This window comes from Sarcophilus harrisii, chromosome 1 (assembly GCF_902635505.1).
Source record: "Sarcophilus harrisii chromosome 1, mSarHar1.11, whole genome shotgun sequence".
Lineage (NCBI taxonomy): Eukaryota > Metazoa > Chordata > Mammalia > Dasyuromorphia > Dasyuridae > Sarcophilus > Sarcophilus harrisii.
The window spans coordinates 646568800-646582224 of NC_045426.1; the positions used below are offsets into that span (position 1 = coordinate 646568800).

Below are 13425 nucleotides of genomic sequence, written 5' to 3' on the forward strand. Positions count from 1 at the left end.
ACAATGAGAAAATGAGAAGACCTGTGGTCAGAGGGCTAGTGAAGGTCAGTGGGGCAGCATGGGCAGAAAGGTTTCATGGTCTGTGTGAACATTCTTCAGGAATGTTTCAGTTGATCTCATTTTCCCTTTAGCTTAGGACTGACCTGTGGGCATACAGTTTCCAGATTTGGCTTCCTTCATTTGCAGGTAATGTCACATAGGAGACATGAGATGGATTTGCCATGTTTAGTTAGGGATATGGGGAGGTTCTTTCCTTTCCTTCCATTAAATGAATGATAATGAGTAAGTCTTACAGCACTGAGTTCCGGGTTGGGTCTACCCTAGCTCCGTGTAAAGATGTTACCCATCCATTTTCCCCCAGTCCTGCCTGGCCTAGCCTTGTGTCATTATTACCTCCATCCCTACCCTCACCCCAATCATGGGAGGGAATGGAGAGCAAAGTGACCTTCCCAAAGCAGGCCCTGAACTTCATTCTTCTATAAGAAATTAAGGCAGATCCCCTCACGTGTACACAAATAGCTTCAAACACAGAAAATGTCAAAGTTCCTGTTTATTGAGCCAGAAAGAAAAGCAATAAATAAAAAAGAAGTAGATTCATGCAGTCAATCCCTAGGTAGATGCCCTAGGCAGGATGAGACAGGGGCTGGTGGGGAGATGGAGACAGAGACAGAGAGAGACAGAGGCTCTAATCTATATCTAAATCCATAGATCCTTGCATAGATATAGAGAGAGCAAGAGAGGCACCCAGAATTACCAAGAAAGAAACAGACAGAGCTATAGAGAGACAGGGACAGACACAGACATATAGAAAGAGATTGAAATAGAAACAGGCAGACCAAAAGAGAGATTGAAATAGAGACATAGAGATAGACAGATTGAGAGAAAAAAAGACAGGTTGAAATAGGAAGACAGCAACAGAGAGAGGCTCCCCTCTCCCCAGAAGCACCCCCCCTAGATGGGGTCCTAGGGGCCTCCAGCTGTGCTGATGACATGGAAGAGAGTGACATTATAGAGCACTTGGTGGCCATTGTTCCAGGTGTAGAGGGCACGTTCACGAGGGTTATAGTCCAGCATGGAGATGTGGGAATACTGGTTGTGGAAGGGTACGTCCGTGTACTCGTAGCTCGATGTGTTGGTGAAGTAGGCGAAGTAGACCTTGGCCCCGGCCAGATGCGAATTGGTCACGTAGAGCACGCCACAGATCATGAAGGCCTCTCCGGCGCTGCGCTTGGGGTAGCCCGTGTCCCACGACCGCATGACTTCGAGGGTATGAGGGTCCAGCCGGCTCACCACGATGTTGCCCGCGTTCTGGTTGGTGGTATAGACAGCCCACAGGCCACTCTCGTCCACCATGAGGTCCATGTCCGAGAAGCCGCCCCAGGAGTAGGGGAAGGTGTTGTTGTAGCCGGCCCCAGGCAGGCTGCGCTGGACTAGCACGGAGCGTGACCGGAAATGGTATTTCACCACCACATTGCTCTGGTACTTGTTGTAGAAGAGGGAGCCATTGTAGACCACATGGCCGGTGCCCGCCCATGGTTGAGGCAGCAGATGCTGAATGAAGTTCTGCCCCTTCACAAAGTCACCCAAAGTGCGGAATTCAAGTACTCTCCGTCCCTTGTAGTAGCCATCCATGTACCACACCTGGAGGGGCAGCCACCAGTCAGCTGGGGTATCCACTGCTCCTTCCCCTTCCCAAATCATAGTAGCCCCCAAGGTAAACCAGCAATTCCTGTCACCCAGACACTAATCACTGGGGATGGACATCGATGACCAGGGTTTACCTGAGGGGAATAGTCATTTGGATGGGGCCATTGGTCACCACTAGAGAGGCCACTGGTAACCATCAAGCACTACCCACCCACAAGTCCAGTGGTTACTTAGACTCAAGTGACTCAATCAGGCTCTGGAGAAGCAGTAGTTACTACAAGGGTCATTCCAAGAACTTCAATTTCTCTTCCTTCTCCCCCCCCCCCCCCAGGTATTTGGGATTAAGTGAGTTGCCCAGAGTCTCACAGCCAGGAAGTGTTAAGTGTCTGAGGCCAGATTTGAACTCAGGTCCTCCTGACTCCAGGGCTGGTGCTCTCTCTATTGAGCCATCTAGCTGCCCCCTCTCTTCCTCTTAACATTCTCATTACCCCTATTTTCAACTAACCATGACTTGGCCTGGCTCATCCTCATTGCAGCATATACCTCATATCTTTAAGGAAGTCTTTCCTTATTATAAACCACCTGACTCCATGGCTTTCTGACCATTTGTTTCTTTTTTGCAGGTAAAAGCAAGAGTGATCCTTTTGGTCAGTGGGGAAATGCTATCTTTTATCATCATCCCAATCCTTGGAAACTTTAAAGCTATGGAAAGGGGTCCATTCAACAAACAATTTTAAAGTTTTGGTGTGAATAAAATCTGCTATTTAGCCCTGGGAATGTTAGGATAGACTTGACTCAGATTCTCCTCTCCAGAAGCTTAAAATCTAATGGTGGGGAGGTGACCCTTTAGACAAGTACATAGATAACTATGATACAAAGGGAATGTGAAAAACTGGGGGAAAAGGAGAAATACAGGCCAAGAGAGAGAAGATGGGAATCTGAGCACTTGGTCGAATAGGAGGGATGAAGGTAAGGAAGGAATCAAAGATGACTCAGAGGATTGCAGCATGTTGGTGCCATCAACAGAGATAGATAAACTAAAAGTAGGGGAAGATGAGGAAGAGAGTGGGATCACTTGCAGCTGAGGGGAGGGAATAGCCAGGAAGACTTTTTAGAGGAGACGGCCTGTGTGACTGAATTTCTTTCAGCAGAGATAAATGGTATGAGCGTGGATGTGGGTGGAAGAGTCCATTCCAGGAATAAGGGATGCTGTTAGCAAATGCAGAGAGATGGGAGAGGAGGGGGCAAGAATGGAAGACAGAAGGTAGTCTAGTTCTGATGCATCACAGACTACAGGGGAGCAGAGTGAAATGAAGATGGAAGCATAGGCTGCAGCCAGATTCTGGAAAACTTTGAATGCTAGGTTCAGGAATTTTATTTTATTTGGTAAATAACTGGGAGGTATCAAAGATTTTTGAGCAGAGTAATGACATCCATAGCTGTGTGTTAGAAAGATTACTCAAGCTGCATGTGGTGGGTGAAAAGGGAAAGGAGACTGAGGAAAAACTGGACACAGGAAGGAATAGCCTCAACAAGAAGAGATAAAGACTTTAAACTACAGCTGGATCAGCAGGAGTGGCAAGAAGCAGATAGATGAGAAAGCTGCAATGGAAAAAAGCATTAGAGTTAGAAGGGATCTCAGAGGTTATTGAACCTAGTTTTATAGATGAAGAAATTTAAGACCAGGGAGGTTGGACTTGTCCAAAGCCTTACAAACAGTAAACATTAGAGGCAGAACTGGAATCCATATCCTTTGACCCCAGAGCATCATGGGACTATTTTCCCTGAACAACATTGAATCAATAGAATTTGGTGACAGATTGAATAGGGAGTTGGGGGTGGAGGGAGCCCTAAAGAGTGAGAAAGCTGCAAAATTCATAGGTGATTTCATGACTTCAAACCTAGGTGACTATGTATGGCCACATCATTAATAGAGAATGTGAAGTTAGGGAGAAAGGAGTTTAATTTTAGATGTATTGAATTTGAAGGATGAGAGGAATATCAATATGGAGATATCCAGCAGACAGCTGGAAAAATTGGACTAGTCCTTAGGAGAAGTTAGAGATAGAGCTACAGCTTGAAAGCCATCAGAATGGAGGTGATCACTAAAGCCAAGGCAATGGGTACCATAGCATTATAGATTTAGAGCTGGCACAGTCCAGAGTCCAGTGAATCCAGGAGTTCCAAACATTTTTCTGATGTCATGGTAGCCAATCTGGTGGAGCCAATGAACCCCTTTTGAGAACAGTTTTTAAATACATAAAATAAACAAAAAGAATTACTGCACCAACTATATTAAAATACTAATTTTAAAAATGTCATGAACCATAGATTTAGAGCTGGCACAATCCAGAATCTAGTGAATTCAGGAGTCCTTAACTATTTTTGGTGTCATGATAGTCAGTCTGGTGGAGCCAATGAACCCCTTTTGAGAACAGTGTTTTTAAATATATCAAATAAAGGATTACCAACTATATTGAAATACTAATTAAAAAAAAATGGACCACAGGTTGAGAAATAAAATCCAATCTTTTTGTTTTTCAGTAGAGAAAACTGAGGACCTGCCAGGCTAAATGACTAACTTGCCCCAAATCATAGCCAATAAATGGCTATGTGAGTGAGTGAGATCACTTAGGGAGAAGGGGAAAGGGTCCAGCCTATATTGAAGAGATGCAGTGAAGACGAGAAGATGGAGAGGGAAGCAGAGAAATAGGAAGATAACTGAGAGATATAGAAAGTGTGATTAGAGGAATAGAGATTACCAGGCAGAAGGGGGCGGCCAGCAGTGTCACACTCTGCAAGGAGGTCAAGAAGGAGGAGTTTGCTAAGAAAACCCCATGAGGTTTGGTGATTAAGAGGTGACTGATAGTGCTGGAGAGAACTGCTACACAGGAGATTGAAGAGAGACCAAATGGTTCTGAGGACTGCCTCAGGGGTACCTGAAGTCAATTATAAGAGAAAACTAAAAGGGGTAGGAGATGATAGGTGGATTATATCTTCCCCTTCAAATCAAATAAGGACACCCCCCCTGAAGAGGGAGACCATTTATTCCCCCTCTTTCTTAGACCAGAGAATTAAGGACACATTTGCCACTCAGATCTGGGATTCTGCACTGCTGGGCTGTGTCTCCATAGAATATCAGGGGCTTTCTAAGGCCGACTGGGTCAGGGAATGGCACTTACACGACTGTCTGCACTTGGGGCCATGGTGTCTGTCATCCAGGATCCAAAACGGGAGCCCATAGCCCGGATGGTGATGGGGTTACTGACTCCGGTGAGCTTGCCACAGCCTAGGGGAAGGAGAAGGTGTGAGGAATGAAGGGACTGGGAGATTCCATCGGAGGCATATTTGGGAAGAAGGGCTGATGTTCTTTAGATCAGAATGGACCTACAGTTGGGGGCTAGAGGAAGGGGACTGGACCACATTGGGGTACACTAACTTCTGCAGTATGGAATTGGAGGTGAGGTACAGGGTCAGAGGCTGGGGGTCAGTACAGCACACCCGGCTCCTGCAGCGTGGAACCAGTGGAGGAGCAGGGGCCCCATTTGGGGTCCAGACATACCCAGCTTCTGTGCACAGGCGTGGAGCCGGGCCTCAAGCACCAGCACGCGTTGCTGCAGCTCCTCGTAGTCAAAGGCGCCCATCTCCTCCTGGATGGCGGCTAAGCTTGCTGATAGGTTCCTCACCTCCTCCCTCAGGCGCACAATTGTCCTTGTGTCTGCCTTGTACTGCTCCAGGACAGAGCTCAGCGGTAGCAGCTCAGTCATTCTGTCTTTCAGCTCCTGTTGAGTGGGTCCTGTCACCTAACCCCATGCCATCCAACCTCTCCCCATAACCCAGACCTTTCGCTCCTTTTATATTTCCACCACTCAGCGCTGACACACAATGGGCACTTAGTGTTTATTGATTGATTGATCCAGATATACCCCCTGACCAACCTCAAGTTGAACCAGTCACACTGCCAGCCCAATTCCCAGCCCTTGCCTTTGAGTCTGGGCTCCTACCTGGAAACTCTTGGCCGACAAGCTGCGGGCGCCATCAGCTGCCCGGAGCCTTGAGTCCAAGCTTCGCATCAGGGACTCTGTATTCCTCACATACTGTAGGTCCCGAAATGTCCGTAACTCAAGGACTTCCATGGACTGGGAAACATTCTGGACCTGGGAATAGGAGCAAGTAGAAAGGCATTTACTCTTAGGGTAAGATCAGTGTCTCTCTTTTGTCTGTCAGACCACCAAATAATTTTTTTCAGCCACCTAACCCCAGCCGGGTCAGGTATGAGCCAAATGGTTGGTGCTTCTCTTTGACTCTGACTCCTCTCCCCAGAGCTGGAACACCGCCAAGGTAGCAAGTATCTTCCTTTAACAATAACGCCTCCCTCAAGCTAGCCCATCTCTGAGACAGCCAGGGCCTCCTGCTGACCTTCCCCCCTTCTAGAATCAGGATGCCCCTGAAGCTCTTCTTCTGACCTCTTGTTAGAGCTCCAGAATACTTCTGAATGAGGCAGCAGGATGCCATGGAAAGCTGGATTTGGAATGAGGGAGCCCCGAGTTTAAGTTCAGCCTCTAATGTTTATTAACTTTGTAAACATAATTCACCTCACTAAAACTCAACTTCCTCATCTATCAAATGACTACAAAGTAATACTTTTATTATTTACAGCACACCTTGCAGTGTTGGGAGTCTCAAATGGGAAAATATATGTATAATGTTTTGACAATTTTAAAGGGTGATACGGAAATCAATTATTATTTATCTGGCCACCGAACCTGCTGATTTTTCTCCCCAGGAGCTCAACACAATCAAACTAGTTGGAGCTTTGATTTGTCTCTTTTCCCAAAAAAGAATGGCTTCTTGACTACTGATCCCTCTTGCTGGAGCAAAGATGTCCTAACTGGGAGGTATTAGAATCATTGAACTTGCTTCAATGGGTCTCAAAAGGGACTCAGTCATCAAGATCACATATCCAAAATTGGATTTATGGCCAAAGGACATATAGTCTAAATTCAACCCCTTCAACTTACAGATGAAGAAACTGAGACTTGGACGTAAGTGAGTTGTCTGAATAGGAAGTAAATATCAAAATGAGATTTGAATGCAGGACAGATGCAGTGTTGTTGTTGTTGTTGTTGTTTTCCCACTGAATCAACAATGACAGGGTAGAGCCAGAGAACTAAGGCTTTAAGGTCTAGGTGGGCGTGAATCTATCTTTTTTTTCACACAGCTAGTAAATGTTAAGTGTCTGAGGCCAGATGTGAATTCAGGTCCTCCTAATTTTAGGGCCAGAGCTCTACCCACTGAGCCATCTAGCTGCCCCTGTGTATGATTCTGTTTTGAGGGCCCTGAACACTCTCTTTGGGAATCTTCATCCTCAGTCTTAGAAAACCGAGTGAGCTTCAGTTTTTCTATTTGTAAAATCAAAAAGTCAGATTAGCTGATCACTGAAGTTCTTTCTGTTCCTAAAGTTTTTTAAGTCTACAAATCTTAAAACCAGAGCCCAGTGAGGTAATGCGATTTCTTAGAATTCAAGAGACTAAATATAGATTGAATAAAACTAGATTCCTCAGGCTGATGAGTAGAAGGTCCATGAGAGCTTATTGAACAGTCGTATTTGTGTGTTTGTGGTTGTGTAAGGGAGACACAAGTAAAGTTCTAAGAAAACATATTGGTCAAGTTGGAATCTCCTCCTTTCTGCCCTCCTCCCCTTCCATGTACCTTCTCCATGAGCTGCCTCAGCTCCCTGCTTCGGCCATCACGGGAACAGCTGTTCTGCACAGGGATGACAGCTGTACACACACACTTGCCGTCCGGAGCTTGGGCTGAAGTGTAGAGCTGCCAGCCATCCTCTGGACTTTGGAACAACGTCTGCAGAAGAAGAAGAAAACTTAGGGGATAGTCATGCCCCCTTTTGCTGCAGAGAAAAGAGAAGGAGGTAGAATAGTGAAGCTGTCAAAAGCTCTGAAGGACTGGTCTCCATGATGTCTGTCTTGCCAACTGATTCCTGGTCCCCATTTCTGCAAGAATCTGCAAGAAAGGGGTCCCTCTTGTTCAGCTTTCTTTAGATATCTAGCTTCTAGATTAGCTTCTGCTATTAAGTTCTCCACCCTTGATTGCTTATATTTTCTGAGTCCTGGGCCTTTCCTACTATAAGCAGGGAAGAACCAACACTGGACGCTGAGAAGGTAGGGTTGCCTTTCCCTTTGTCCTTACTCAAGCCCAAGCCCTCAGTTTCAGAGAGATATATTTGTGTGTGTGTGTGTGTGTGTGTGTGTGTGTGTGTGTGTGTGTGTGAGAGAGAGAGAGAGAGAGAGAGAGAGAGAGACAGAGAGAGAGAGAGACAGAGAGAGAGGAGAGAGAGACAGACAGAGAGACGAGAGACAGAGACAGAGAGGCAGAGAGACAGAGATAGATAGAAAAAAGAGAAAGTAACATTCCTAATCAAAGCCTTACATCCAGAGAGTAAAAGGAAGAGATCTAACATGGCATTCAAAGTCTCTTATAATACAGATCTACTTTCTAGAATCATGGCCCCAGACCATAGGCCCTCTGGTTATTACACAGTCCTGTCTGGAATGTCCTCCAGAGTCCCATTAAGTATCTGGTCCAACCCATGCCTAAAGAGAAATACTCTCTAAATCCCTGCTCACAGGTGGCTGAGAGCCTTTATTTGAACAACTCCAGTTCCCCAGAAAGAGGAATCCATTACCTCCTAAGGCAGTCCCAATTCTTCTTTTAGATGCTCTCACCATTAGGAAGTTTGCCTTACTTCTTCAACGTTTCAGTATTTTACTGAACCTCCATCTTCTTTCTCTGCATCTTGAATCCCTTGCTCAGAATTCTGCCCTCTGGGGCAAAGTAACCCAAGTTTAATCCCTGTTTCATATGGCAACCCTTCAAATCCTTGTACTAGTTGTCATGTTCCTTCTTGATCTACAGGCTAAACACCTGCAGATCCTATCACTGATCCTCATCTGTCATAGGACCCAGGCCCTTTACCATCTTATTCATGCCCTTCTCTCATCTGTCAATGTCTTCCTAAAAAGGTGGAGGCTAGAATGGGACACAGCACTCATGTAGTTGTGATCAGGAAACTGGTAGGGAGCCTATTCCCTTTCAGGGCAGACATTATATGCTTATTAAAAATAGGAGATTACTTCCTTTCAGGGCAGACATTCTATGCTTATTAAAGCATCCAAAATACATTTGACTACCAGGTCACACTCTTACCTAATATGGAGCTTTTAGTTCCCCATAGTCCTATGCTTCTTTTGGGAAAAGACTGGTGTCTCCCAATGCCTCCTTCACCTTAGATTTTTCCCAAGTGGCTTTGGAAGCCTGATATAGAACTTGTTATTAATGTGATATACTGAAAAGTGCATTGGATTTAGGACTGGCAACATCCAAATTTCACTCCTGTTTAAGATAATAGCAAACATGTCTATAGCATTTTAGGGTTTACAAAGTGTTTTACAAATATTATCTCATTTGATCCTCAAAACAAGCCAGGGATGCTATTATTGTTCCTATTTTACAGATGAGGAAACTTGTGCTGATAGGGGTTAAGCGAGTTAATTGTTCAGGATACCACAACTAGAGTCTGAGGCTGGATTTGAATGCAGGTCTTCCTGATGCCAGGTCCAGTGGCAGCTACAGGTGACTCTGGACCTAAAGTCAAGAATACCCAAATGTGTTAACACTGGCTGTGTTAGTCTGAGTCCTTCACTTTTCTGTCTGGTTCAGTTTCCTCCTCTGTAAAATGATTTTTTAAAAATCTATGTCATTTCATGGGATTGGTGTGAGGATCAAAAGATATAATATATAAAGCACTTATGCAAACACTGAAGTACTATGTTAATGTTAATGTGAATAACCCTATTCAATTTACGTTCATCAGGTTTGACCCATTGGTCTAACTAGAAGATCTTCATATTAGTTCTATGAACTTTTTTTTTAATGTGATAACTGTATTTCAATATATTTGGTTTCTTCTGTAACCCTCTGCATTTTATTTTATGAATTTAAAAACTTTTTTCTGAGAGAGTTCCTAGGTATTAACAAAAGGTTTAAATTTTTTAAAATCTCTCTAGATCCAAATTCTATTTGTCCTTTAAGATCTAGTCCAATAACCACTTTCTTCTAGAGGCTTCCCATCAGTCACTACAGCCCACAATGACTGTCTATTCTTTGAACTCTATAATCCTAAAGGTTCACACCCCTCATCTGTCCCAGATCATGCCCAGCCTTCTGTTCATCTAATTCCACAGATATTTATGGATGCTTGATGTGAGGAGGCAGATGGATCAGACATGGCCCTACCTGGAGGGGGCCCCTCTAGTAGGAGATAGAAAACTACCACAAGGCAGAATGGATCAGAGTGTGAGAAAGGTGGACCTAGGGAGGAAGGGATACAGCGAGAGAGAAAAAACACAGACACCCAGCTCCAGAGAAGGGACACACATGTACATCCAAAAAGAGGCAAACACAGATATGGACATGGAGGAATACAGAGACACAGACACCCAGCTCCAGAGAAGGGAGTGAACATGTACATGGAAACAGACATTCAGACACACAGTCACGGAGGGAGAGAGAGAGGAAGACAGTTTAAGACACAGAGGCAGACAAACATATAGCAGAAGATAGACCCCAGGCACACAAACCCAGAGGGCAGACCCAAAATCATGACCCGGGGCAGGTAAACAAGATCAAGCCTCTCAATTCCTAGCCAGTGCAGATATGGGCCTGGTGGGCTCTACTGGCCCCCAGCTATGCCAGCCTAATTTCTGGAATTTGGGTCTTACTGCAAATGCTGTATTAGCTCTATGGCAAATGTTCCCATAATGGGAAGGGTCACCAAATCATAGCCTCTCTGGGATGGGCCATCCAAGGCTGTCCAATACACCTCATATCTGGAAAAGAATACCGTCCATGATGCACCTGACAAGTGATCAATCAGCTTTTGTTTGAAGACCTCCAGAAGTGAGGAGCTCATTACTTCTGGACTCAGCCCATTCTGCTTTTGGATGGCTCTAATTATTAGGAAGCTTCCCTTACATAAAATCTAAATTTGTGTCTTTTTTACCCTGTACCCACTGTTCCTAGGTCTTCCCTCTGGGACTGAGTAGAAAAAGACTAATTCCTTTTACACACGACAGCCCTTCACATAATTGAAAAGAGCTAGCAGATTTCCTCTACATATCTTCTCCAAGATAACCCTCTTTCCTTCCCCGCCCCCCCCCCCCCCCGTTTCTGCAACTAGTTCAACTATGGCAAGAACTCAATGCTCCTTATCATCCTTTGTGCCAGGGTGACTAATCAGCCTTTCTGGGGCTGGAGTTGGTAAAGCTGGATTTCCACAGATTAAAGTTTTCTTCTAGCAAATCTGCAGCAGGTAGGGACCTGGTCAGGAAGTCAGGTTCCCTTGTCAGGGAAGACCCCAGGGGCTATTCAATGCTTCCAGTGATGGTCTCAGATGGGATTCCCCCAAATTCATTCTAGCCAGGGCTCAGACCTATTATAAACAGAAGCTCCAGCAGAGGGGGAGAAAACAAATCCTTTTCAAGGGATTTATTCTGCTCACGACTATCAGTGCAGATCCCTCTACCTCCCTCCCACGCTGCCTCCCTCCCACGCTGCCTCCTTCCCACACTCTCTCCACTCCAAAGAGGACCAGGGGAACTAGAGCGATTAACATTGAGCTTCCCTGTGCCCTGGGAAGGGGAGGCAGGGAGAAGAAGGGAAGAAGAAGAGAAGGGAAAAAGGGGGAAAAGAAGAAGAGGGAGACAATAAGGGAAAGGGAGAAGGGGAAAAGGGATGGAGAAATGAAGAGAGGAGGAAGAAGGGAAGGGCGATTAAGGAGAAATGGAAGAGGGAGACCCTCCGATTCTCAGCTTAGGAATAAGCTGCAGTCCAATTATTAGAATCTTAGAACCACAAATGGCTAGAGGAACAAGAACTCCCAAAGGCCATTTTAGTCCATCCTCATCAGTTTACATATAGAAAAGCTATAGCCCAGAGAGGGAAAGGATTTTGTCAAAGGTCACACAGCACATCAAATACTACCTCCTCCATGACATCTTTCTTTAGCCAGAAAAGTTCACTATCTCCTCCAAATGTTCATAGATATCTGGTTTACCTTACTCTTTAGACCTTCTTGGAACAGCTAGATGGCACAGTGGATAGAGCACTGGCCCTGGGGTCAGGAGGACCTCCAGCCCCAGATACTTAGTAGCTGTGTGATTCTAAGCAAGGCACTTAACCTATTGCCTTTGGGGAGAAAAAAGAATCTCTTCTCATACTGCTTTTATTTGTATTTCATCTCCTAAAGGCCCTGAGTTCTGTAATAGTAGGAATTAGGACTTCCTCCCTCCCATCTCTCTCTCAAACATAGCCCAGCATCAGACCCTGAGGAGCTCCAGTGTTTGCTGAATGACTGCACAAAAGGAGACCTTACATTTGTTTAAGGAAAACACCAAGCTATCATCTTCAGAGGAAATCTCAACCCTTTCTCCTTCTCTCCTTTTTTTCCTTTTCTGAAAGTTCAAGGCTCCAAAATTACAATGAACTTTTCTTCCTGCCTTTTTTTCCACTGTGAGATGAACTTTTTTAGTTCCCTTTGAAGCAAACAATTGCTTTTTCCAATTAACAGCTAAAATAGTCAATGGCAAAAATAAAGGCAGAATTTAAATGGCAAGGATGAAAGGCTTTCTTTTCTGTCTTGAAACAGATCCATGCATCCCCTGTACCCTGCATCTCTCAGGGACCCTCCATCAGTTTCCTCACTGGCAAATATGATTTATTAAACATTTATGCAAAGCAATAGAGCCTGTATTATAGAGTGATAGATGCCTGTAGGTGCCTGAGGCTACTCTCTAAAGCAAAGCCAGCTAGAGAGCAACCCCATTTGAAGAAAGCAGAGAGGTTGAGGAAGCCTCAGGGTTGGCCATTTCAGGCCAAAACCAACTTACCAGTGTTTAGGGAGGCTTGAGGACCTGATTTTGAATCCTATCTCCTTACTTACTACCTGTATGATCTTGGAGAAATTATTTAATTCTCTGGGCCTCAGTTTCCCCTGTAAAATAAAAGAGTCAAATGAGTTGGGGGAGAGGGGTCCCTTCTTTCTCTTAATTATGTAATTAGTTTTGGTGGAGTGTAGAAGTACTCCATGGAGCCCACCACTCTGGTGAAGTGGCCATGCTTCTCCCATCATCATTTTAGGCAAGGACTTCCCAAGTACTTCCATTGACACAACATCACTTAAGCAGCCTAATCAATCCCCCTTGTGATTTTTGGATCATCTGATTCTCTTAGTAGAAAAGATGAATCTGCTCTCTATAATGCCTCTTTCCATCTCCCATTTTGGCTAAAACGGCTCATCTCTATTCAATCTACATCATTTCAACAAGTCTTTACCAAGTACCTCCTAAAAGTTGGATAATGGACTCGAATGAGACAAAATAAAAACAGAAATACAGTCCCTCATTCTCATGTGGCTTATAATTTGATACAGGAAGACCATGGAGACACATAGATTTAGTGGTTGTAAGGTACCTCAGAGATCATGAGGTCCAACTCTTATCATTTCCTAGATGAGATGGCCCAGGGAAGGACCATGTTCACATAGGTAGAATTCAAAACTACATTTTCTGATCCCAAGTCCAGCTATTTTTCTACTATACTATATTGATGATGTCATAATCATCTAAAACCTGGTTAGTAAACACTATCAATTTATATATATATATATATATATACATATATGTATGTATGTATCTATACATA

General features: G+C 44.5%; 1 protein-coding gene across 3 annotated transcripts in view; it reads right to left on the reverse strand.

Annotated features, from left to right (window-relative positions):
- Positions 1-530: 530 nt before the first annotated feature.
- Positions 531-13425, reverse strand: part of OLFM2 (olfactomedin 2) — a 54888-nt gene continuing 41993 nt past the window's right edge. For 2 of the 3 annotated variants that reach the window (XM_031947487.1, XM_031947489.1), the window contains exons 2-6: positions 7360-7509; positions 5652-5804; positions 5210-5429; positions 4830-4936; positions 531-1641 (exon numbers count right to left, since the gene is read on the reverse strand). In XM_031947487.1, coding sequence (XP_031803347.1) covers positions 964-1641; positions 4830-4936; positions 5210-5429; positions 5652-5804; positions 7360-7509 — 1308 coding nt within the window. In that variant the 3' untranslated portion in view covers positions 531-963. Of the gene's footprint in view, positions 1642-4829; positions 4937-5209; positions 5430-5651; positions 5805-7359; positions 7510-12611; positions 13328-13425 lie in introns of those variants that run through there. The other variant, XM_031947488.1, reaches the window with a different exon arrangement.